The sequence below is a fragment of the Vulpes vulpes genome, chromosome 14 (genome assembly GCF_048418805.1).
Source record: "Vulpes vulpes isolate BD-2025 chromosome 14, VulVul3, whole genome shotgun sequence".
In the NCBI taxonomy this organism is placed as follows: domain Eukaryota; kingdom Metazoa; phylum Chordata; class Mammalia; order Carnivora; family Canidae; genus Vulpes; species Vulpes vulpes.
Window position 1 is genome coordinate 50,739,819 of NC_132793.1, and position 25,965 is coordinate 50,765,783.

At 44.5% G+C, this 25,965-nt stretch overlaps 1 protein-coding gene across 9 annotated transcripts in view; it reads right to left on the bottom strand.

Annotated features, from left to right (window-relative positions):
• Nucleotides 1-9,651: 9,651 nt before the first annotated feature.
• FER (FER tyrosine kinase) overlaps nt 9,652-25,965 on the bottom strand; it is a 434,834-nt gene continuing 418,520 nt past the window's right edge. For all 9 annotated transcript variants that reach the window (XM_025992805.2, XM_072736632.1, XM_072736630.1 and 6 more), the window contains 2 exons: nt 15,036-15,158; nt 9,652-13,859 (listed from right to left, as the gene is read on the bottom strand). In XM_025992805.2, the coding sequence (XP_025848590.1) occupies nt 13,714-13,859; nt 15,036-15,158 (269 nt within the window). In that variant the 3' untranslated portion in view covers nt 9,652-13,713. The remainder of the gene's footprint in view (nt 13,860-15,035; nt 15,159-25,965) is intronic.

Below are 25,965 nucleotides of genomic sequence, written 5' to 3' on the forward strand. Positions count from 1 at the left end.
CTCTTACAATAATTTCTTAGTATTTGGGGTTTGAAATGTAAATAATCATATCATCGATGAATAATAAAAATTATTTTCTTTCCATTTATGACACTGTTTCTTTTTCCTTGCTTTCTGTACTAGCGAGGGTTTCCAGTACAAGGCTAGATAGAAATGATGAGAGATATTGTCTTCTTTTGTCTCTAATTTTAAAAGAAACACTTTTAATGTTTCACCAATGTTTACTGTGGGGTTTTTTTGTGGATTCCTTTATTTTAAAGAAGTTGTATTTTCCCCCCAGTTTACTAAGAGCTTTTGGTTGTCTGCAGAATTTTATGTTTTCCCCATTTTCTCTGTAATATGATAACTTAACATTACTAGATTTTATAAAATTATTCTTTCATTCTTAGAATAAATCTAATTCAAAATTGGTATCTCACATAGTTTATTCACTGCTAGGGTAAGTAACCTCCTTACTTTGGGGAAGGCTCATTCATATTCATGGGGAAGACTGGCATGTAATTTTCTTGGACTTTTCTTGCTCTTTGTTTTCAGATTTATATGGCTTCATTAGGTGGATTGGAGAGTTGACTTTTTGTTTCTTCTTTCTCTCTGGAAGAATTTGTAAGAGGAAATTATCTGTTTCTTGAAAGCTTGTCGGATCACATCTAAAACTTCTACCCCTAGGCCTGGGATTGTCTCTGTAAGATTATTTTCTTATATATTCATTTTCTAAACTTTTTGCTTTGAAATAATGGTAGATTTACAAGAGGTTTCACAGAAATGTGTAGAGAAATCCTGCGTGTGCTTCTCCTAACCTCCCACAAGATATGGACATTGGTATAAGCCATAGGGTTTATTCAGATTTCACCAAGTTACGTCTGCACTCGTCGTGTGTTTGTGTGTGTGTAGCTCGTGTAACTGGCCTGTAATTGTGATAGTGAGTGATCCCATCCCCACACGAGTCCCTTCTCTTACTCACTTGCCACACCCATCCTTTAACTCTACCCCTACCTCCTGGCCTCACAAATCTGGTCTCCATTTCTGTTAATGTTATTTACTGAACGTCGCACAAATGAAATGGTGCAGTAGGTCTCCTTTTGAGATTGGCCTATACACTCGGCATAATTTTCTTGGGGTTCCTTCACGTTGAGGGTATCACTAGTTCATCTTTTATTTGCCAACTAGTGCTTGGTGGTATGGATGCGCCACAGTTTCCTCCACAGTTCATCAATCGAAGAACATTGGAGTAGTTTTTCAGTATTTGGCTCTTCAGGAAAACAAAAGCTAGCAAATTAACTGTTATGTGGTTAAAATTTATTTTGAATGCTTCTGTGGTTTGAAGGCTTAAAGAAAATTGTTTTAAAGGTAATAGTGTATCTTACTCACGTGCTGCTCACATCTATCTCCTAAGCCTAGGAACATCATCTCGAAATGGCCTTATGATACTTTGAACCATGTTAAAGGATATTATTATTATTAAATTCCTCCAGCTTAAGTATTGAAAAATAAGCTGCCACGAACATTTGTGTACAAGTTTCTGCATGAAATAACTCTTCATTCACAGGATATAAATGCTGTGGCAAGATTTTAAACTACTAATTTCTCTGTTATAAAACTACTCTGAATATTTCTTCTTGAGTTCAGCTTTGGCAGGTCATCTTTTTTTCTAGGAATTTGTCAATTTGTTTAATTTTGTTTTCAAGTTTATTAGCAAACAGTTCATAGTATTCACTTATTACCTTTAGAGTCCCTTCTGTTTCAATGGTTATTTATATCTACTTTTTAATTCCTAAGATGTTCATTTTTTTTTTTCTTGGTGAATCTCATCAGAGGATGGTTCTGAAGAACCAACTATTGGCTTTGTTGAGCTTCTCAATCCCCACCCCACATAAGCAGTATGGCAGACAGTTCAATTTAGGGAAATATATTAAAATGCATTCTTTGGATTTTCCATTTTTTTTTCTTTTTTTTGATGTTGTTTATTTGTTTTCTGAAAATTTGTCCAGTTAACATCTTCCTCGGCTCCTGGATGGAAATTCAGACAAGTCACTCAGGGTTTCTCAACAAAGCACTATTGACATTTGGGGGCAGGTAGTCCTTGAAGGTGGAGGCATGTCCTGTGCGCTGCAGAGTGTGTAGCAGCCACCTGGCCTCTACCTGCTGGACGCCTGTAGCACAACAAAACATGTCTGCAAACACTGTTACGTGTCCCCTGGGGGACAAAATTGCTTTTGGCTGGAAACAGCTGCCATGACTTCTATGTTTAATCTTAGAAAACAAAGTTCTAGGGCAGCCCGGGTGGCTCAGCGGTTCAGCACCATCTTCAGCCCAGGGCGTGATCCTGGAGACCCGGGATTGAGTCCCACATTGGGCTCCCTGCATGGAGCCTGCTTCTCCCTCTGCCTGTGTCTCTGCCTCTCTCTCTCTCTCTCTGTGTCTCTCATGTATAGATAGAAATCTTAAAAAAAAAAAAAAAAGAAAGAAAGAAGACAAAGTTCTAGAATCACATTTTTTCTAAACATTTAAGTTGAATGCTTAGCTCATGAATTTTCAACCCTTTTCATGTTATAAAGTACTCCCTTTTATTTTTTTGTTTGTTTTGGTTGCCAGGAAATTCAGTGCAATTTATTGCCTAATTGCTTTAATTAGTGAATATCAGGTATTTGGTTTCCTTTCTCTGCTCTTTATAATTGTTTTTATTTATAGTTTTTTTTTTCTTTTAACTTATGTTTCTCTTGTAGATGACTTCTGGCCTTCCTGAAATAGTACTGGGGAATACATGTTTACAATACACCAATGATTATATTCATGGGTCATCTATTTTGGGGTAAAAAAATTGAGGGAATACGGATATAGGCCTCATTCCAAACAATGAGAAGAAGAGAAAGAATGGGAGGGAACAATACATTGAAGAAGGGGGGATGATAGTTTAAGTCTGCGGGTCTCCCATTTCTAAGTTTCTATGCACATCAGAGCTCCTTAGAGGAGAGGCCGGATTGAGTTTGATGCAAAAAAGAAAAAAAAAAAAATTAGGAGTTAAGCTGGTCGGGGCAGATGGCTGCTGGTCTCCTTACTTGATGGAGGAAAAGAGTAATAGTTCAACCATAACAGAGGAGGTGTTCCCATCTCTGGTTGGTGTTCCACGGAAGGCTAACGACGTGCGGTTTCTGGGGCTGGGGGCTGGGGGCTGGCTGTGACGGGGACTTCACTGCCCCGCGTCTGTAGGACGATGAGCCTGATGGGACACCAGTGAGCACATCTTCCCACTCCCACTCCTTCCCTTTCATAAGGCCTGTTCCTCGCCCCCCGACCGTGCGCTCTGATACCATGTCACAGTAACTCCCGGACATTGGGCAGGGAGACAAGAGGGGGCTTGCGAGCAGAGGGGAGGTCTTCAGGGGCTGCTTGGAAAATTCGCTTAGGATGAAAACCCAACAGGCTGAAATCATTCATTGGCTTTTATCCAGGTCTAGAAGGGAGCATTTGGGCTGCGTGCATGTGTGTTTTGCAGGAAAGGGAAAGAGCTTGGCGAACGTGGAATAAGACCAAGGGCTACTCAAGGGTGGGAGGTGGAGGTCAGCAGAGAATAGCTTCCAAGGTTGTCAGGACCTCAGCTCCCTGGGACATTTATTTTTCTATTAATTCTTGGCATTTATGTTACGGAGATGGATCAATTAGCCTCTCACAATGTTCTAGTCCATTGACCTTATCACTTAACTATCTTTCCATGCTACTGTCACCACAGGGAGGCTGCCAAAGAAACATTTTTAATTTGGAGTTACCTGTGTCCAGAGCTGGGGAAACATTGGAAGACTGTGTTTAATCAGCAGCCCCCCAGGTGACCAAACCTTTAGGGACTTTACCTTTTTCTCATTGCCCTTGGATTCTAACCGCTGCACGGGGAGAAGCGAAGGGATGGAGTCCATCTGGAAGGGCATCCTGAGAAGGCTCGGAAGGTCACGAAGTTCAAAGCTGGAGAGGGACTTAGCTACCCAGACATGCTGGTGGCAGGCAAGGTCCTTGCTGCAGGCACTAGGCCTGGACTCGGACGACCTGGGCACCAGGGGGGTAGCTGGAAGGCCGACTGGAGGCTCCAGGGCCAGTGGGAGGCTGGAGGACAGGGCTTGGGAACACAGAGAATACAGGGGTGCTCCTGGGGGGGGTGACGGCCTCTCCCGGGAGGGACACCCTGCGGCCGCCCCTGCCTCCTTCCCGACTCAGTCCTGGGAGAAGGGGTCTCGGGTGAAGCGGGGGCTTTAGTAGCGGGAGGGCCTGTCGGGATCACAGCAGACAGCGCAGTGGGGAGTCCCTGCTGGAAATCGGAATGCTTTTAGGAACGGGGGTGGGGGTGGGGGGGAGGTGGACGGTGATGGGAAGAAAAAACCCCAAAACAACAGGAGGTGGAGGGGAGAGAAAAAAAAACCGAGTCCTAAGTTATTTTTTTGTCCAACCTCATTTTACAGGTGAGGAAACTGTGGCCGGAGGGGTCAGGTGGCTTTTTTCAAACTTGCAGTCAGCGAGAGGCGCAACCCCGGGTCTCCCAGCGGCTTGAGTCAGCAGCAGGTGCCTCGGGGAGGCAGTGTCCGGGCCCGGCCTGCGTGTGGTGCTCAGGGCTTGGTGCTCAGTGGTTGGGGCTCAGTCTTAGGGGCTCGGGGCTCGGTGCTTGGTCCTCAGATCCGGCGCCGACTCCAGGAGCTCACAGCGCTCATCCCGGCAGCTCTTCACCCACTGAGCGGCCACGGCCGCCTGCAGTGGGAGCCCGCTCACCCGGGCTGGTGGGGGGCGGCCTTCCTGGGCAGGGGGGTGGGGGGTGCACCGCGACGGCTGGGGCTGCCTGAGGCCGAGGAGCACAGGTGCGGGGGGGACAGTGTCAGAAATCAAAGTCCCTGGAGGACGCGGTCCCCAGCTGGCAACTGGGCGCTGCCCTGACCGGGGATCCACTGAGGATCCCTCAGCAATGCTAAGGCTTAGAGCAGAGTGCTGGGGGGGGCAGGGGGCGGGGGGGACACAGGGGCTGGGGGCACAGAGGGGCAGGGGGGCCAGGGGCTCTGGGGGCAGAGGCACTGGGGCACAGTTGGGCGGGGGGTGGGGGTAGAGGGTGAGGGGGCCGGGGGCAGGGCCCAGGGGACAGAGGGTCGGGGGACAGAGGCCAGGGGGACAAGGGGTTGGGGGCCGGAGTGCAGAGGGGGCAGAGGTGCAGGGGCAGGGGGCAGCAGGTTGGGGTCAGGGCCCGGGGGGCCGGGGGCACAAAGGGGCGGGGGGCAGAGGGCCAGGGGGTGGGGGAAGGGGGTGAGGGGGCAGGGGGGCAAGGGGTTGGGAGCCAAGGGGCAGAAGGGGCAGAGGTGTCAGGGGCAGGGGGCAGGAGGTTGGGTCAGTGCCCAGGGGGCAGGGGGCACAGAGGACCAGGGGGCAGGGGGCGGAGGGGGGCCGGGGTCAGAGCTGTCCAGCCTGTGGGTCTGTCTGTTCCCAGCAGCCTGGGCCTGCCCCCCAGGCTGTGGGCATAGGTGGCGTTCGGGGCCGCAGGGGCTGGGAGGCCACCGCTTCGAGCCGGACACCTGCAGATGTCACAGGTGCGGCGGGAGGAAGGTTTTGGGCTGCGACTGAGGCAGTTCGGGGATCCTGGCCCAAGTACTGGCCGCACCACTGTGGCCCCGCGGCCCTGGCCTCCCTCCCGAACGGGCCCCTGGCCACCTTCCTCCCCCCAAGCCCTTTGTTATGTCTAAACAAGTCCTGTTATGAAACCACAAAGCCAGGGCACCTGGCAAAGGGCCAGTCGGTGCGGGAAGTGGGACTTGAAATGCACCTGGGCTTTGACTGCCGAGTGGAGGGAGCAGCGAGGGACTGCGAGTAACACACACCCATCATCATCGGAACTCGTAAGCTTAATTACAGAGAAACCCAAAGCTAATAATTTTTTATGCACAGTTGCACCCCTAGGAGGCCAGTTACCATGGAGATCTGTCTCCTTCCTTCTCTTTCACTCGGAGCCCGCTTATGTGGGAGAGGAAGCGAAGTGTAACCACAATGGAAAGATTCAGCGAGACGCCGCGCGGTTTGCTACAAATACTTTACATTTATTATGAGAATACAGTAGAAAGGCTCCGCGGACCTGTGCGCGGTCACTGCCTGCTGGAAGAGAGGCTATTCAAAAATGATCCGAGTTTACAAAGATGATGAAATCCTGTTTTAAAGAACAGAAAACAGTCAAAAAACATTCTACAGTGTTGGCCAGGGTGGGAAATCGTTTCTTCCGAGGGTAAAAACTAACAAATAAAGGAGTGTTCAATACACATTCGAGCTGAAAATGGTCACAGACAGACAACCAACTGCCCTTCTCAGTCCGCGGCCAGTCATCGCCCGACTTGTTCACAAAGCCACGTACGCTCACCAAAGGCCTCGTGTGTAGGTTCTACACCGGGATTTTTTTTTTTTTTAAATAAGCAGCACCCTATTTCCAGTGTTTCTTTTATCCACGTCACAAATAAGTTATTTTAAAAGAGCATCAGAGAAGGTTCCAGGTGCTGCAACCTGCTACTATTGGCGCTGGAAGGGAACCCGGTGAACCGCAGGAGTGCTCTGCCCTGGTGATGCTGGCAGATGAACGCCTGCGGCTGGACCCTGAGAGCAGGCCCCCCGCACCCCGAGAGCAGGCCCGGGGGTCACAGTCCCCAGCTGCTCATTCATGGGCCAGCGGGCCGCCCACCCCCAGAGGCCTGGGCCGGCGCAGCTCATCTCGGCCAGGCTCCCTGGGGGGCTGTCCTCGGGACTCTAACACACTGGGTGTTTATTCCCCCGCCTTCATCTGGCTTCTCCTCCCCCCTGCGTCCTGGGGCTGCGACTTCAGGGCCCTGCAAGCTCCTGAGAACGCACGGAACACACCCAAGGAAAACACACCAGACAACCGTGCACAAGGCCTGCGGATCCACGCCACCCCCTGGCCGTGCACCTGTCGCCTAAGCAGGCCACCCGATACCCTGGCCATGGAGGTGCAACTGTCGACGCCGGCCAGCACGGCTGCCTCCGCGGGAGCCCAGGACCCGGACGGGGTCTGTGAAGTCACACTGCGGCACCCAGGCTGACGTGTCATGTGGGGCTGTGGGCCTCAAGGCTGAGTGTCGTATCTTTGGCCACTTTGGTCTCAAACTGGAAATGACGGAGACCCTCCCCCACCGGCTCCCCTTTGTGGTTTTGACCTGATGCTCAGCATCTGTTGCTGGGGGTGGGTTTGGGATGGGGGTGGCGAAGTGCACGTGCTGTGGGAGCCGGTGAGCTTCATGGGCCGTCATGACCCTTATGCCGCAGCAGGAACATTCCATGAGGACGCCCGTACTTTCCGCAAGTGGCAGGAAGGCCTGGCAGCGGGGAAGAGCTCCGGGGTCACCGCTCTGGAAGGGCCTGCGGCCAACGCCGGCACCAAGCGGCCAGGTGTCCCCCCACCGGGGCAGGCCACTTGTGAGCAGGCTTTCCCTAGCAGGAGGCCTTGCTTTCCGACTCCCCTTCTGCGGTTTGCAAGAGGCAGAGGCCCGGCCTGGCGAGCTGCCGGGCCTGCAGGGCTGGCCTTTGGCCCGGGCTCTCCCAACGGACAGGCCCTGCATCCCACGCCCCCTTCTTAGACCCTCGAGTTTTGAATTCAGGGCCCCGGGGAGTTGGAGCCCCCACGTGGGGCGGGGGCGCGGGTCATCCTCACCCAGACCCCAGGGGCGTGAGCTTTGACAAGCACGGCGTGACAAAAACCTTCATCCTGAGAGCCTGGACTCCTCTGCTTCATCTTTCACCCTCACATTTTTGGGGGGCCCCAGGGGAGTTGGGGGTCTTACTGATGGCCGTCTCAGCTTACCCTGCGGTGCTCAGAACACCGGCATTTCCCCTCCATGTGTCTGTCCCGTGATCCCAAACGAGGACTTCTCCGGCCCTCCCTGAGCACACCGGGTGGAAGGAGGGGTTCCCGCTGCTGACGGCCAGTCGGCCCTCCTAGCGCCCCATGTTACAAGTGTCCCCACACCTCCGGCGTGCTCATTCAGACATTAGCTGCTGGTAAAGGCTTTTGTGTTGTGTTAGAGGATTAGGTAACTGAACCTGAGAAAAGGAAATGCCGCCAGAAAGGGGAAAACAAAACCCTCAGAAACAAAAACCTAACAGAAAAAGTTGCTCCCCACGCGGCTGCCGCGTACCTGGCGGGGCACGAGGTCAGGAAAAGTCTCCTAAATGAATAAGGCGGAGAGACACCCAATGGGACCACGAGGGGGTCGTGGTCCTGGGGGCAGCACTGCAGGCCCGGGCCTCTGCAGGCTGGGGCTGGCCAGGCCAGACCTCCACGGCTTACAGCGCAACCGAGGCTGACCTCGGGCCGCTGTGACCCTGCCAGCAAGGGGGGCGCCTTCCCTGTACCCACCCCCCCCCCCCAGCACTGGGGATCCCGCCCCAGGACATGGCTGGGCACCTGCCCTGCACCACCACCCCCACCCAGCTCAGGGATCCCACCCCAGCACCCGGCAGGGGCCCCTCCAGGGCCCAGGGGCCACCTCAGGGAGGCTGGGGAGCACAGGAGGCGATCAGGGCCATGGAACCAGAGAAGAGCGCAGTGCCCGCCGGGCGGCAGGGAGCCCTGACGGTCCCCGGGGCCCTGAGTCTCCCACGCCGTCGCCTGGGTCACCTGATAGGCTCAGCAGGCCCGGCTGCAGGCTGTGCCCTGGGAGCAGGGGACAGACACAGGAACCCGGCCCCGGCCCCGTGGCTCCTCGACCCCCAGGCAGAGTTCGGCTTACGATGGTCCCTCGGGGGTGTAACGGGGTGGGGGTGCAGGGAAGAAACACAGGGCTGGCTGCAGCCCATGGGGCCAGAGGTCTCTAACAGTGGGACCAATGAGGGCCTTACATACCTGGACTCTAAGCACCGCAGGGAAGGAGTCTGAGCGCTGAGGCCTCGCAGCAGGTGGGCTGGGGCTGTGAGTGAGGCCGGAAGGCCTGCACAGGGACAGAGGCCCACACGCTGGCCCGCGGCCTCTTCTGCTTCTTTTGGCTCCCAGATCCTTCTAATTTCCTATAGGAAGGATCTGGGCTGGAGGCACCGGTCTCTTGGCGCTTTCCGGTGACACTGTCCACGTCTCCGTTCCCCTGGAATTAGCCCACATCTGCAGCAACCCTGACAGCAACCGGCTCCTTGCTCTCCTGCCCCAGCGCCTCCTTCACTGTCAAGCCTATGCTCTTACTCCTGGGCAGGTTAAAGTGACTGGCACTCAGGTCAGCAGGGTCTTTCTACCACCCAAGACTCTCCATCCTTACTAGGGAGCCGAGTGATTCTGAACGTCTATACTCCACAATTCAGAATTTAACCTCTGAGTCAGCGTGAGGCCGGAGGCTGGTTTTCAAGGGGGGTGGGGTGTGAGCATATCCTAAGATTGAATTATGACTGAGCTATGGAGTTCATGCACCTTCTGTAGGACGGTATTATCCTTTAATACTGGATACTGTGGGTCTCTAAGACTATCGGTATCTCCTTCAAGTAGGTAATCTTGTACGTGAGTATTTCCTTTTGCAGAAGTGAATATGCAATTCGGGATTCTCCCCAATAATATAGTATTCAGGTTTAATGTGAAACTAATCAAAACAGAAAACTAAAATTGAAATATTTAATAAAAAAAATGTCTGGTATGCATTGAGCAAATCAGAGTTAGTAATAAAAGAGGTAACTTTATTTTGATGGTAAACTTTCATGCTAACTTAATAGTATAATGGAAATGTAATATAAACTCATTTTCATATAAAATCTTTGTTTCCATTTAATTAACATATTAATACATAAAGAAGACGTGTCTTTTTTCAATGCCTGCCCTTTTGTTGCCCTTATTTTGCGTTGTTCTCGGTTCTGTGTGCGGACTCTGACCTAGACCCAAAAGTCAGTCTTTGCAGACTGAGAACAGCGCCTACGGACGGTCAGTTCTGGTGGTAGGAGGCTCCTAACCTGCAGGTGCTGTGATTGAGGGGGACCCGTAAAGGCAGAGGGCTGGGACAAACGGCCTGTCTTCAGAATGTGTCGGTCTCACTTCAGATGACCCCTGGCCACGTGACAGTGCCCACAGAGCAGAGCACCTGAGGTTGGCAGGTACACCCTTGGAACGTCTGCCGACTCACAGGAAAGCACGCTCCGGTGCAGTGCCTGAGCGCACTCGTCATGACAGCGCCACGCCGTCACTGATTTTTGCATTGTAAGGTTGGTGTTCATCCCACGAATGAGGGCCTCAGTGTGGGGCGTATATTATGATTAAAACGCTTTCTTCTTGACACGGTCTTGCAGCTATTTTAGTGGTATTAGCCGAACTATATGAAACTATATGGCAAAACCAAAATGTGAGTATAAAACATAGACAAGGAAACCGTGTTGCAGCTTAAAGGAAATTAAACCTCTTTCAATGACTAAACATTAGCTTTTCTTTTAAAGAGAACCTTCGAATGAAAAAGTTGTGAAACTTGCACTGAACAATAGCGAATACAATTAGGCTCATGGTCTGTACTGATCTGCTGGTAAGATGTTTCAATAATGTTGTATTTGTGATAAAATGGTGATTTATGGGTGAAGAACTGTACTGCCTGTATTAGATTTGGGAGGTAAGAGGGAAATGATTACATGAGATCTCTCACTGGGGACTCGGGGGCAGGATAGGCTGAAATAAGGCCTCTGGTTTTAGAAGTTTAAACAAAACCTATTAATCCTTTATTAATATTTTCCTGGAAGAGAAAGAATATATTCACTTTGAGAAGTAACCTCAGATTGCATGGGATACAAAATTAATTTTCGGTTTCAGATATTGGTAGTAAACATTAATTTGACATTAAAAGATTTCATTTTTTGAAAAATGATGGGCTACCTAATTATTTGTCATAAAGGTTCCTGGGGGACTCAAGATGGAAAAATGCAGGTGAGTCAGGCTGCCTGGGCTCATCTTCTCCCCATCCCCACACTGTACTCATGAATTCAAGGAATCCTTGCAGGAGCTGTATAGGAATGATATATGCAACTCTTTGGAAAAATCCATTAACAACACAAAGATTTGTGACCTGGCTTAATTACATTCAGTCTAGTGGCAACTGTGGTTGCTGTTTTCTTACTAAACAAGTTATAGGGGTCCTGTGCATTTCTGAAGCCTTCTTTCCCTTACATCAACTTGCAAATTCGGAACAGTATTTATATGTATGCTTTCTGGGTATGGATTAGCCTCTTAAAGTACATAATTCCGATAATTATCACTGACAGAAGGGATGAATAAATTATGCTCCAAGCACAACAAAATTAAGAGTAAAAAAAAGGGTTTGCATAAGTTTTTGTTAAATGCATGTGCCTATATTAAATTTAATATCCCATACAAACTGATCCTGAAAGACTCCCAATGAGTTATTAATCCTCAACTATACCGCTGCCTGCTTTGGGACAAAGAATAAGATAGAATTTAAATGCTGCAGATGTCACGATGTTTTGAAAAGCTTCTTTAATTTAAGCACAGAGTTATGATGTGAATTGCAAATTCTAACAGCCCGGATGAGTGAAATATCAATGCCACGTTCATTCTTTACACCAGAATGCAAAGATTAAGCTTCGGGTCTTGTTCACAAAATTAAAGCCAAAACCGTCATTCCCTCTCCTTGCAGAGAGCTTAGCACTGAGGCTAGTAAGTGATGAGAGGCTGTTTTCTTTAAACAAAGAATATTACAAAGAGACTCGTTTGGAAGTACGGACAAAGGGTAAAAATGTCCCATCTGACTCGTTCTTTTGAAGGCTGGCAAGTGCCTGAAGACCCCGGCACTTAATGAATGCGTCTGTGTTTTGATTTACCGTATATGCCTTCAAAGGAGGTTTCCATTTATTTACCGTATCTGACAGAAGGGGAGACAATGCTGATTTTTTAAAAAGTTGCTTTGTCTGTTGCAGTGTGTTTTGCAGGGCGAGTTTATTCGGCTTTCATTGGAGTCTGGATGTAGTGATTATTAAATGTGCACACACCCTGCAAGGAAATTGAAATGACAGACACAAGGCATCTTCTTCTCTTCAGTATTGTCCTTTATACCCGTTAGAGTACTGGGTGCGGGTTCTGTGCACTGGTATTGGTGGGCAGTGAACAGCTGGAGGGGGCAGTGGGAGTTTTCTATCCCATAAGCTCTTCCAATAGATATAACCAAACGATCACTAAGGTGCTAGTTATCTGGACACAGGCCTGAGCACTCAGTAAGAGCTCTCAAGCTACATTTACCCCTGAGCATGACCATCTCCTGCACACATATTTATCCTGAGAGGCAACTATATACAGAACACAGGGGTGAGTTCCCTGGATGCAGCTAATATTCAGCTCAACGGAAGCCTACCCTCAGCTCTGTGTTACGTGTTATTTACCTGGAGCATCCCCAGAACTGCGCCTGCACACCTGTCAGCTAAGATAAGGATGTCCAGGTATCAGGATAAGGGTAAGTGAAGGGGGACAGCAGAAACGGGAGGGCTGTCCCTGTGTCTTCGCCCTCAGTGATGTTCATTTGACTTCTTAACCGTTTGCTCCTGCTTATTGGCAGCGTGTGTGTGTGTGCACGTGCGTGTGCGTGTACACACATCAGTGTGTTGGTGAACTAGAATCATGAAATCCTTTCAGCTCTGGAAACGGGTGGAAATCAAGAGGATTAACTACCAGGGTGTCTCCTCTGAGGTGAAGGTACTTAACCAAAGGTAGGCCCTTATTTCTGTGACCTTGTGCTCTGTAGTTTCGCTAAAAAGTTTTTTTGCTGCCATTAAGCTCTAACTAACTATGAACTTCTGGAAACATTTCTTACAATTTTTGTTGTGAATTCAGACCATAAAATAATAGGTTGGTGTGTGTGTGTGTGTGTGTGTGTGTGTGTGTGTGTGTGAAAAGGCATAACTCTGATAAGAAGGCAGACTTTATATTTTCCTTCTCTTCCCTTTGATTGCTTCGGTAGCTGCTCCTTTCTCCAGACCCCCTCCCCCCAATCAAACTTGCTTCTTGCTGGCACAGCTCCCAAAAAACCTCCTTTACGAGCTGCTATTTCAACCCTAAGCATGGGCTCTGGGAGGACATTCCATACATCGCTGGCCAATGCCCAGACAAAGGAGCAGGGGAAGCAGCTACCTTCCTAATAATACAGGGGTGTGATGCTTCCCACACGGCACTTATTTCTGGCAAGAAAGAAGAGAAAAACCCTAAGAGGTCCAACTAATTCCCAATATAAAATGGTGTTTACAAACAGAATCTTGCCTTGGCAGAGCAAAGAGCCGCCTTTGGTTGGAATGTGTCCTGCAGACATGGCATTACCAATGCTGCTTTTAGCACCGATGGAGTAGGGTCTGTGGCATAGGGCAGCAGCCCGGGGACTGCGCCTGAAGTAGAAAACCTCTGACAAACATCAGTGGTCCTGGTGTGGGAAAGATCTGCTCTTCCCTCACACCGAGAGGCTGTGCTTTTCTATTTACAGTGGCCTGAAATGGCAGGATTGCTGCGGTGAGCTAATAAAGCCCTTGGTAAGAGTGTCTGTTTCTTGAATACATTTTTGCCCTTGTCTTTTTTTGTGAGTGGCACATACTTAAAAACAAAACAAAACAAAACAAAAAACAGTTAATAACAAAAATCACCTTAGAAGACTGTTGCAGGTAATGTGGTATAAACTCATTGTTAGCGGGGAGAACGATGTCACTCTGCCGGACGCCCAGGTCCCGGAGGCGGTTGTCACTGCTCTGTCACTGTGTGACTTTCTTCTTGATGACCGTGAGCTCTTTCTGAAGTTCACTGAACTTGGGGCGGTTTTCAGGTTTATAATCCCAACACTTCATCATAATTTTAAAAATGTCCTCTGGGCAATGCTGGGGGGCTGACATTCGGTACCCTGAAGACCCAAGAGGAAGAGAGCAGAGGGTTCAGGAAAGACTGAAATGCGCACATGGGGCCTTATGTGGCTGGTGATCTTCAGTACCTTATGTTGTAGGTGGAACAGAGACAGAAAACCCGTTTCAGGGCACACTGACTTCTGTTTTCTACAAGTGATGCAGAATTCAGTATTACAGAGCCATCGGGTTACCTTTTGGCTGGAATAACTCATTTTTCATGTGTTCATTTGTCACAAAGTCTGAGGCAAGATAGATCACATACAAACGCATATTTTAGTTGCTCTCAGCATTTGCTTCTGCTTTTAGAATGTGCCGTTAGGTGGTGTGGGCCGAGCTTTAGAGAATCATCTATACAACCCAGGGTTCTGGAGATGGAGAGAGGATGAGGATTTTATAGACACTAATTCAAACGTGAAATAAAAATGAACAGGAGTTCTATTCCTTGACAGCCCAAGAAGAGCCTTGAATTCGAAGCCACCTGGCAGTGTGCCGGGCCACAAGCACCTGCCTGTGGTCGCGGGTGCGGGGAGGAGGATGGCTGAGAGGGGAAAACAGGGGGCTGGCAAGTCCTCCTCCTGCACCAGGTCTACAGCCCGGCCCCTCCAGAGCATCAGCAGGCACCACCACCGTGTCGAAAGCATTCTCTCTGCTGCGAGCCGCAGACGACACAGGTGCACGCCAGTGTGTCACCATCACCGACCTGTTCCCGTTTCTGATCTGGGAGCAGTACATGGCTTCTTCAGCAACGTCAGAAAATTTTCAAACTCCTCACTCTCCAGTCTAACTATGTTTCAATTTACGATACTATTAATGGCGCTCAGTTGGCACAGAATAAAAAAAAAAAATAAGAGGTTGGGGAACGCTACTCTATTTTGCTTGAAGGCAGGGAGAGGCACAGCCTTGCAGGTGTCATGCCAGGCCGGGGCAATGGGAGAAAAGCCTGTAGCTCTGTTTTTAAAACGATTGGAATCCTTAGAAGTTTCTTTGGTGCTTGTTGGTTTTCGTTTTGTAAGCACCCCCCACCCACCACCATCCATGGGATGCCAAAGCAGATACAGTGGCACCTCCGTGGTGTTGTTCACACGCCCTCCTCACACTGGGACGTCCCTGGACCTGGCGTTAGCATGGCCCCCGGGGCTGGAGGCGAACCCTTCCACCCCATGTCTTTGGCTCACCTCTTTCCACTTGCTCCCGCGCCTGCTGATTTGTCATTCCGGGGTAGGGGCACACTCCTAAGCTGAAGGTCTCCCAGAGGAGGATGCCGAAGCTCCACACGTCGCTCTCAGAACTGTATCTCCCTGCAGGCGGGCAAAACCATAACCAGGTAAGTGGGTGATGCGGGGGCCACTTCAGTTCTGCGTGCCTCTGCCGGGCACACGTGAGTGTACTTAAACTTGCCCACGGAACGCCAGTAACTAGTCACTGGTTTTCCTTTGCGGAACTAGTACTATTACCAACTAAATGAACAGGCAGGCTGCTAGTTAAACAAGATCAGCGTTCAAGTCGCTCTCCCCCCACCAAAACCAAATATCCGGCCAGCACGCAAGCCCGCTTTCCCTGTGGCGTTTAAATGAGATGGAGGACTTACGTAGAAAAAGATAAAAATTTGTAGACATCAAAGCCTTAGGAGACTAAGCAAGTCGGATTTCTGCAATTTTGTTTTCTGCCTGCATCATTTTCTTTCCGTTAAAATCACAAACAAACTTAAAGCAATAATGAAAGCTTCTTCAGTTTTTTTTTTTTGGATTTTTTTTTTTTTACTCATCACTGTGTGCGGATATTCCTACATCCTTAAAGGTCTCATTTTCTCCACGGTTTCATTTATGGAAAATAAATTTTTTTCCTGCATATTTTGAATAGAGTAGAATCAATGTAGCTGGCTGATAAAAACAACTTCTTTAAATTACACGGTGCCTTGAGTTTTGTCAAAATATCTTGCTGCAAAAAAAAAAAAAAGAACTCTTGCTGCACCTGTTTTATTGAGCTACAAGAACTAATAAGCTCTTCAGATTTTTTTTTTTTTTTTGTAGTCTTGTAGAGAAGCACAGAGATAAAAAGCACAAGATACCTCCTGGAGATGGATGTGGAAACAGAAAAATCCTTTCCATCATCCAAGAGGCTAAGAAAATGTAAAGATTTTCACAACACATTTGTATTGTAATTTTCATTTTACACCGAGAGCGTATACGATCGTGACGAAACGCCCCTGTGGTGGTGTAAACGGATTTTTCCATGATTTCATTTCTATCCCCATGGTTAGCTGCCCGCCTCTACTCTGCTGCTCCAGGACCGGGAACACCCCTCCGCTATAAACGCCTTGTTACTTTCAAGGAAGAAGAGGCCTCTGTCTCTCGCTTGAACAAAGTCAGATGAGAACGGGAGCGTGCCTGCACTTCGCTAGCGGAGTGTGGGTGCGGATCTTCCCCTGCAGCTGTGGGAATTAGCTTCCTTACTAGACAGCGATTATGGAAATTCACTATGCTGTTCGGCAGCAGGATTAGTTTTCTGGTCTGCCTATCCACTCTCTCCAGGTTCGCCAGCCTGTAATTTAATATGTTTCAGGAAAGTCACTCAATGGCCACAAGATCAATTCTGGGAGAAAGTCAAAGGTATGCAAAACCAAATACTTTGTTTTTTGTAAGATAATACCAGGGTAGAGATCAAGAAGGGTATGTTGTCTATTGACCAAGATCACCTTCCAACAGTGAAAGTTAATAACCTCGTTCTATAACCTTGACTTTGAACCTGGTTTTGCTGGGATAATTTAAATTTATTTTTAAAGATATTTTAAATTTATCTACTTATGTTAGTGAGGTATAATTGGTAAGTATATTAGCTTTAGTGTATAGCATAATGAATCAATCTTTGTACATTTTGCAAAATGATTAATATGGTAAATCTAATTGACATCCATCACCATACTTAGTTACAATTTTTTTTCTTGTGATGAAAACTTTAAAGGTTTACTGTCTTAGCTATTTTCAAATGAGCAATATAGGAATATTAAGTACAGTCATTGTGCTTTGTTTTATATACCCATGATTTCTTTCTTTCACGACTGGAAATTAGTACCTTTTGACCCCTTTCACCCATTTTACCCATCCCTTACCTCTGGCAACCACCAACCTGTTCCCTGTGTATATAACCTAGGTTTTCTTCCTTTCTCTTTTCTTTTCTTTTTTCTTTCCTTCTTTCTTTCCTTCCTTCCTTCTTTCTTTTTAAGATTTCACGTGAAAGTGAAACCATAAGTTATTTGTCTTTCTCTGACTTATCTCACTTAACATAATGAGCTTGAGGTCTATCCATGGTGTCACAATGGCAAGATACTATTTTCTACGGCTGAGTAATATTCCCTTGCATATGTATACCACATTGTCTCTATCTTTTTATCTGTCAGCGGACACTGATTGACATGTCATAGCTACTATAAATAATGCCGCAATGAATATGGGAAGGCATCTATCACTTCCAGTTAGTGTTTCCTTTTTCTTCAAATAAATACCCAGAAGTTAAAATACTGTACCATATAGTTCTTTTATTTTAATATTTTTTTTCCTTAGGAATCATCATACAGTTTTCCTTAGTGGCTTCACTACACATATCTTCACCAGCAGCGCACAAGAAGCTTCCCTTTCTTCACATCCTAACAAACATGTTATTTGTGGTCTTTTTGATTATAGTCCTAGTAACAGGTATGAGGTGACCTCATTGTAGTTTTATAGACACACACACACACACACACACACACACAGCCCCCACATCTTATTTATCCATTCATCTATCAACAGACACAGGTTGCTTCCCTATCTTGGCTATTATAAATAATGCTGCGATAAATAATGCTGTGCATATATCTTTTTGAATGAGTGTTTTCATTTTCTTTGATAAACAGTAGTGAAATTATGGGACTGTATGGTATTTTTATTTTTAATTTCTTGAGGAACCCCTAAACTGTTCACTACAGTGGCTGTACTAATTTACATTCCTATAACAGAGCAAAGGGCTTGTTTTTCTCCACATTCTCGCCAATACTTGTTCTTTCTTTTAGATTCTAGCCATTCTTATAGGTGTAAGGTGATATTTCAGTTTGGTTTTGATTTGCATTTCCTTGATGATGAGGGATATTAAGCATATTTTCATGTGTCTGTTTGCTCTCTGTATGTCTTCTTTGGAAAAAAATGTTCAGGTCCTCTGCCCATTATTTAATCAGATTATCTGTGGGTTTTTTGGAGTTGTGTAAGTTCTTGATATACTTCGGATATTAACCCTTATCAGATATCTCATTTACAAATATCATCTCTCATTCAGAAGGCTGCCTTTTTTGTATTGTTGATGGTTTCCTTTGCTGTGCAGCAGCATATTTTGGTGTAGTCCCAATGGTTTATTTTTGCCTTTGTTTCATTTGCCTGAGGAGACCTACCTAGAAAAATGTTGCTAAGGCTAGTATCAAAAATACCAATGTTTTCTTCTAAGAGTTTTATGGTTTCAGGTCTCACATTTACATCTTTATTTTGAGTTTATTGTTGTGTGGTATAGTAAGGCAGTGGTCCAGTTTCATTCTTTTGGCTGCAGCTATCTAGTTTTCCCAGCACCATTCATTATTATTTTTTTAAAAAGATATTTATGTAAGTAATCTCTATACACAAAATGGGGATCAAACTCATGACCTTGAGATCAAGAGTCATACACTCTTCCAACTGAGCAAGCCAAGTGCTCCATCCCAGCACCATTTATTAAAAAGATTGTCTTCTCCTCAATGTATATTCTGGTCTCCTTTATCATAGATCAAGTGACCATATAAGCATGGTTTTATACCTGGATTCTTTTGTTCCATTGATCTATGTGTCTATTTTTGTGCCAATACCATACTTTTTTGATTCCTACAGCTTTGTAGTATATCTGAATCTGGAATTGTGATAACTCCAGCTTTATGCTTCTTTCTCAATACTACCTTGGCTCTTCAGAGTCTTTTTGTGATTCCATACAGATTTTAGGACTATTTATTCTAGTTCTTTGAAAAATACTATTGGTATTTTGATAGGGATTGCATTGAATCTGTAGATGGCTTTGGGTTGTATGGACATTTTAACAATGCTATTTCTTCTAACCCATGAGCATGGTATGTCTTACCATTTGCTTTTATCATTTTCAAATGTCTTTCTTTCATCAGTGTTTTATAGTTTTCAGAGTACAGGTCTTTCCCCTCCTTGGTTAAGTTTGTCCCTAGATATTTTACTATATTAGTGCAAATGTAAGTAGAATTGTTTTCTTAATTTCTATTTCTGCTACTTTGTTTTTAGTGTATAAAAATGCCACAGATTTCTGTATGTTAATCTGTATCCTGCAACTTTATTTATTTATTGTAATAGTTTTCTGTGCAGTCTTTTGGGTTTCCTGTATATAGCATCATGTTATCTGTAAATAGTGACAGTTTTGCTTCTTCCTTACCAACTTGGATGCACTTTCTTTTTCTTGTCCCACTGCTATGGTTAGGACATCCAGTACTATGTTGGATAAAAGTGGCTAGAATGGACATCCTTGTCCTGTTCCTTATCTTAGAGGAAAAGCTCTCAGTTTTTCACTATTGAGTATGATGTTAGCTGTGAGTTTTCATATATGGCCTTACTATGTTTAGGTATGGTCCATCTAAACCCACCTTATTAAGAATTCTTAACATGAATGGATATTGAATTTGGTCAAATGCATTCTGTGCATCTAACTGAAATGGTCCTATGATTCTTATCCTTATTTTGTTAATGTGGTGTATCATTTTGATTGATTTGTGACTATTAACACATCCTTGCATTCCTTGAATAAATCCTACTTGATTGTGGTGAATGATCCTTTTAATGTAATGTTGAATATGGTTTGCTAATTTTGTTGAGGCTTTTTGCATCTTTGTTCAATAGGGACAGTGGCATAATTTTCTTTTTTTGTAGTGTCTTGGTCTGGTTTTGGTATAAAGGTAAGGCTGGCCTTATAGGATGTTTTTGGAAGCTTTCTTTCCTCTTCCATTTCTTTGTATAATTCGAGGAATATAAATATTAACTCTCCCTTAAATGTTTGATAGAATTCACCTGTGAATCCATCTGGTTCTGGATTTCAGTTTGTTGGGAATTTTTTGATTACCAACTCAATTTGGTTATTAGCAACTGGTCTGATCAGATGTTCCATTTGTTCCTAATTTTTATTTTTAAAAAGTTTTAAAAAAGATTATTTATTCACAAGAGATATAGAGAGAGGGGCAAAAACATAGGCAGAGGGAGAGGCAGGCTCCCTGTAGGGAGCCTGATGTGGGACTTGATTCCAGGACTTGAGTCAAAGGCAGATGCTCAACCACTGAGCTACCCAGGTGCCCCCGTTCCTAATTTTTAGAAGAAGATGTTTCTAGAAATTTGTCCATTTCTTCTAGGTTTTCCAATTCATTGGCATAGAATTTTTTGCAGTAGTCTCTTGTAATCCTTTGTACTTCTGTCATCTTGGTTGTTACTTTTCTTTCATTTCTGGTTTTATTTGGGTCCTCCTTATTTCTTGATGAGTCTGGCTAGAAATTTAGCAATTTTGTTGATTTTTTTCAAAGAACCAGATCTTGGTTTCACTGATTTTTTTTCTTTTTTCTTTTTTTTTCTTTTTTCAAGTCTTTCATTTATGTCTACTCTGATCTTTATTTCTTTCCTTCTACTAACTCTGGGCTTTATATGTTACTCTTTTTCTAGTTCCTTTAGGTGTAAGGTTGGATTGTTTGAGATTTACTTTTTGTTTCTTGAGGAAGACCTGTATCACTATGAATTTCCCTTAGAACTCCTTTTGTTGCATCTCAAAGATATTGAACCACTTCCCTTAGAACTCCTTTTGCTGCATCTCAAAGATATTGAGCCATTGTGTTTTCAATTTCATTTGTCTCCATGTATATTTTATTTCCTCTTTGATTTTTTCATTGACTCATTGCTTGTTTAGTGGCATGTTGTTCATCCTCCATGTGTTTGTGCTTTTTCAAGTTTTTTTTCCTGTAACTGATTTCTAGTTGCATACTATTGTGATCAGAAAAGATGTAAAATATGACATCAATCTTCTTAAATGTACTGAGACTTACTTTGTGGCCTAAGGTGATCTATTCTGGAGAATGTTCTATGTGCAGTTGAAAAGAATGTGTGTTCTGTGTCTTTGGGTGGAATGTTCTATATAGATCTGTTAAGTCCATCTGGTCTATTGTGTCATCCAAAGACACTGTTTCCTTATTGATTTTCTGCCTGGATGAGCTCTCCATTGATGTGAGTAGGGTTTTAAAGTCCTCTACTATTATTTTATTAGTATCAATCTCTTCCTTTATGTCTGTTAATATTTGCTTTATGTATTTGAGTGCCCCGATATTGGGTGATAGATATTTACAACTGTTATATCCTCTTGATCCTTTATCATTATGTATTGCCCTTCTTTGTCTCTTGCTACAGTCTTTGTTTTAAAGTCTGTGTTGTCTTATATGAATAATACCCTTTCCTTCCATATTTTTCTTCTAATTATGTCCTTTTCCACATAGAAAAGTCCCACTTGGGCTGCCCACTACTCTTCCTTTAATTCTGGATGATAACCTTCCCAGGTGGAGTATTTTTGATTGTAGGTTTTTTCCTTTCAGCACTTCGAATATCATGATGCCATTCTCTTCTGGCCTGCAAAATTTCTGCCGAAAAAATAAGCTTTATAGGATTTCCCTTGTATGTTACAAGTTGCGTTTTTCTTTTGCTGCTGTAACATTTTTTTTGATCTTTATGCTTTGAAATTTTAATTATATGTGTCATGGTGTGGGTCTCCTTGGATTTATCTTGTTTAATGTGTTTCCTTCCCCAGGTTAGGTAAGTTTTCAGTTATTCTTTCTTTCTCTCTCTCTCTTTTTTTAAAGATTTTATTTATTTATTCATGAGAGACACAGAAAGAGAGGCAGAGACATAGGCAGAGGGAAGAGAAGCAGGCCCCATGCAGGAGCCTAATGCGGGACTCAATCCTGGAACTCTAGAATCATGTCCTGAGCTGAAGGCAGATGCTCAACCGCTAAGCCAGGCATCCCTCAGCTATTATTTCTTGAAACAAGTTTTTTACTCCTTTCTCTTCTCCTTCTGGAACCCCTATAATGTATTTTTTCACTTGATGTTAAGATGAAGGTTATGATCCCTTAACCTATCCTCATTTTTATTTTTTATTTTTTTTTAAATTTTTATTTATTTATTTATGATAGACACAGAGAGAGAGAGAGAGAGAGAGAGAGAGAGAGAGGCAGAGACATAGGCAGAGGGAGAAGCAGGCTCCATGCACCGGGAGCCCGATGTGGGATTCGATCCCGGGTCTCCAGGATCGCGCCCTGGGCCAAAGGCAGGCGCCAAACCGCTGCGCCACCCAGGGATCCCCCTATCCTCATTTTTAAAATTCTTTTTACTTTTTGCCTTTCTACTTGAGTACTTTATATTACCCTGTCTTCCAAATTGCTGATCTGTTCTTCTTCATCCTCAAATCTAATATTGATTACCTCTAAGTATATTTTTCATCTTGGTTATTGTATTCTTCAACTGATTATTTCTATTTTACATTTTCTACATCTTAGTGAAATTCCCACAAAGTTCATCATCCATTCTTCTCTAGTCTGGTGAGCATCTTTATGGCAGTACTTTGAGCTATTTCTCAAATAGACTTGGTTATCTCCCGTTTCATTTAGTTCTTTTTCTGAGGTTTTGTCTTGTTCTTTCATTTGGAACATCTTCCTCTTTTCATTTTGCTTATCTTTCTGTGTTTCTTTTTATAAACGAGGCAAAACTGCTATGTCTTCTATATCTTTCTGTGTTTCTTTTTATAAATGAGGCAAAACTGCTATGTCTCTTGAACTTGAGAAAATGGTCATGTGTATGGGCATCCCCTGTGTAGAATGTGTGTTTCTGGTGACTTTAACCGGCTGGCTGGAGCTGTGGCTGATAGGCTCTGGGGGTCCCAGGCACTCTATACGGGGCTTCCCTGATGGGATGACTGGAGCAGAACTGGCCATGGGACAGAGCAATCCTAGACTCTTTGTGCAGAGGGTGCCCTGGCAGGACAGCTAAAGCTGAAGTAGACATGGGCTAGGGTGGTCCTGGGGCTCTCCACACAGATCATCTTGACAGGAGAGCTGAGGCTAAAGTGGGTGAAAGCCAGGGGGTCCTGGGATGCTCTATGCAGGATGCATCCTGGTAGGATGGCTGAGCCAGGACAAGGTATAGGCTGAGGGGTCCCAGAGCACTCTGCACCCAGGAGGATCCTAGAAAGTCATTTAGCACCACAGTAGTATGGGCCTGGTGTCTTTCAGGGTGCATTGCACCTTTGTCATCTTGGCAAGACAGCTACAGATGTAATGAGCACTGATAGGGGTGTCCTGGTGTGTGCTATGCTGGGTGGGGCTGCCTTGGTAGGATGGCTTGGCTTGTGTTGGTATGGGCTGGGAGTTCAGGGTTCACTGAGGAGGTAGGTTGTCTTTCAAGGTGGAGGGGAGTATAAACCATGGCACTTGCCAGCCCCTCTGATTCGGAGAGAGTTCTAGCAGCTCCCCTGCTATTAGGAAGAGTTCCAGAGCTGGATCTTTTATATTCTAGTTGCTTTTTTAACCAGGCTTTTTTTTTTTTTTTTTCCAGTATCACAGAGCATCTGGGGCATGTATGTCATTGTGATTTTGATTTGCATTTCCTTGATGATTAATAATGTTGAACATCTTTCATGTACTTATTGGCCATCTGTATGTCTCCTCTGGAAAACATATAGGGGAAGCCCAGAAATAAACCAATGTATATATGTCAATCAATTTACAATGGAGGGTCCAAGAATATACAAGTTTGCCCATTTTTTTAATTGAATTTTTTTTTGATATTGAGTTGTATGAATTATTTTGGATATTATTAGCCCTTTATCAGATACATGATTTGCAAATACTTTCTCTCATTCAGCAGGTTGCCATTTCATTTTGTTGATGCTTTATTTTGCTATGCAGAAACTTGTAGCTTGATGTAGTCATACTAGCTTATTTATTTTTTTTTTAATTTTTATTTATTTATGATAGTCACAGAGAGAGAGAGAGAAAGGCAGACACACAGGCAGAGGGAGGAGCAGGCTCCATGCACCGGGAGCCCGATGTGGGATTCGATCCCGGGTCTCCAGGATCGCGCCCTGGGCCAAAGGCAGGCGCCAAACCGCTGCGCCACCCAGGGATCCCCATACTAGCTTATTAAAGTAGAAAAACTTTGCTTTCCGTGTCAGATCCAAAAAATGGTTTCCAAGACCAAGTCAAGGAAATTACTGCCTATGTTTACTTCTAGGAGTTTTGTGGTTTTGAGTCTTCTGTTAAAGTCTTGAATCCATTTTGAGCTAATTTTTGTGTATGGTATAAGTTTCATTCTTTTGCATGTGATTGTGTAGTTTTCCCAGCAGCATTTATTGAAGAAACTGTCCCTTCCCTGTTGTATATTCTTGGCTCCTCTGTTGTAAATTGACTGATTGACCATATATACGTTGGTTTATTTCTGGGCTCTCTTGTTTCATTGATCCATGTTATCTGTTCTTATGCCAATACTGTACTATTTCAATTACTATAGCTTTTTAAGTACAGTTTGACATCAGGGAACGCAATGCCTCCAACTTTTTTCTTTCTCAAAATTGCCTTATTCACAATCTTTCGTGGTTTCATACAAATTTTAGAAGCTTTTTTGTCCTAATTCTTTCAAAAGCAAACCCATAGATTGCTATAGGTAATATAGACATTTAACAATATTAATCCTCCTAATCCAGGAGCATAGGATATCTTTCCATTTATTCGTAGAGTCATCAATTTCTTTCATTAAATCTTACAGTGTATGCATACAAGTCTCTCACCTCCTAGGTTAAATTTATCCATAGGCATTTTATTCCTTTTAATACAATTGTAAATGGAATGGTTTTCTTAAGTTCTCTGACAGTTCATTTCAATGTATAGAAATGCAACAGATTTTTGCATACTATACTTTGCAACTTTAACTGAATTCATTGATTAGTTCTAACAGTTTATTGGTAGAGTCTTTAGTGCTTCTGTATATAATAATGTCATTTGCAAAGAGTGATAATTTTATTTCTTTTCCTGTTGTAATGCTTTCTATTTTATTTTTACCTAATTTCTCTGGCTATGACCTCCAATACTATGTTGAAAAAAGTGGTGACAGTGGGAATCCTTGTCTTGTTCCTGATCTTAGAAAAGCTTTCAGCTTTTCACTGTTGAGTATGGTGATAGCTGTGGGCTTGTGTCACATATGGCTTGTATTATGCTCATATATGTTCTTTATCAAATTTGTTGAGATTTTATCACAAATGGGTGTTGGATTTTATCAAATGCCTTTTCTGCAACTATTGGGATGATAATTTTTATCATTCCTTTTGTTAATATGGCACATCTCTTTGGTTGATTTGTGGAGGATAAAACATTCTTGCATCCCTGAGATAAATCCCACTTGAATATGGTGTATAACCTCTTAATTCGTTGTTGAATTTGGTTTGCTAAAATTTTGTTGAGGCATTTACATCTATGTTCATAAGGGATACTGGCTTGTAATATTCTTTTCTTGTAGTGTCCTTGTCTGGTTTTGATATCAGGGTGATGCTGGCCTTTTAAAATGACTTTGGAAGTATTTCCTCCTCTTCTATTTTTTTTTTTTTGGAAGAGTTTTAAAGAAGAATTAACAATGTTTTTTAAAAAAGGTTTATTTATTTATTCATGAGAGAGACAGAGAGGCAGAGGGAGAAGCAGGCTCCCTGCAAGGAGCCTGATGTAAGACTCAGTCCCAGGACCCTGGTATCATGGCCTGAGCCAAAGGCAGACACTCAACCACTGAGCCACCCAGGCGCCCCAAAGAAGAATTAACATAAATCCTTCTTTGTGTTTGGTGTTTGGTAGAATTTACCAGTGAAATAAGTGGTCCTGAACTTTTGTTTGTTGTTATTACTTACTATTAAGGAAACTGAATTAGTAATTGGTTTGTCAGATTTTCTATTTTTTTTGTAATTCAGTCTTGGTAAGTTGTATATTTTTAGGAGTTTATCTATTTGTCCATGCTTTATGGCACATCGTTG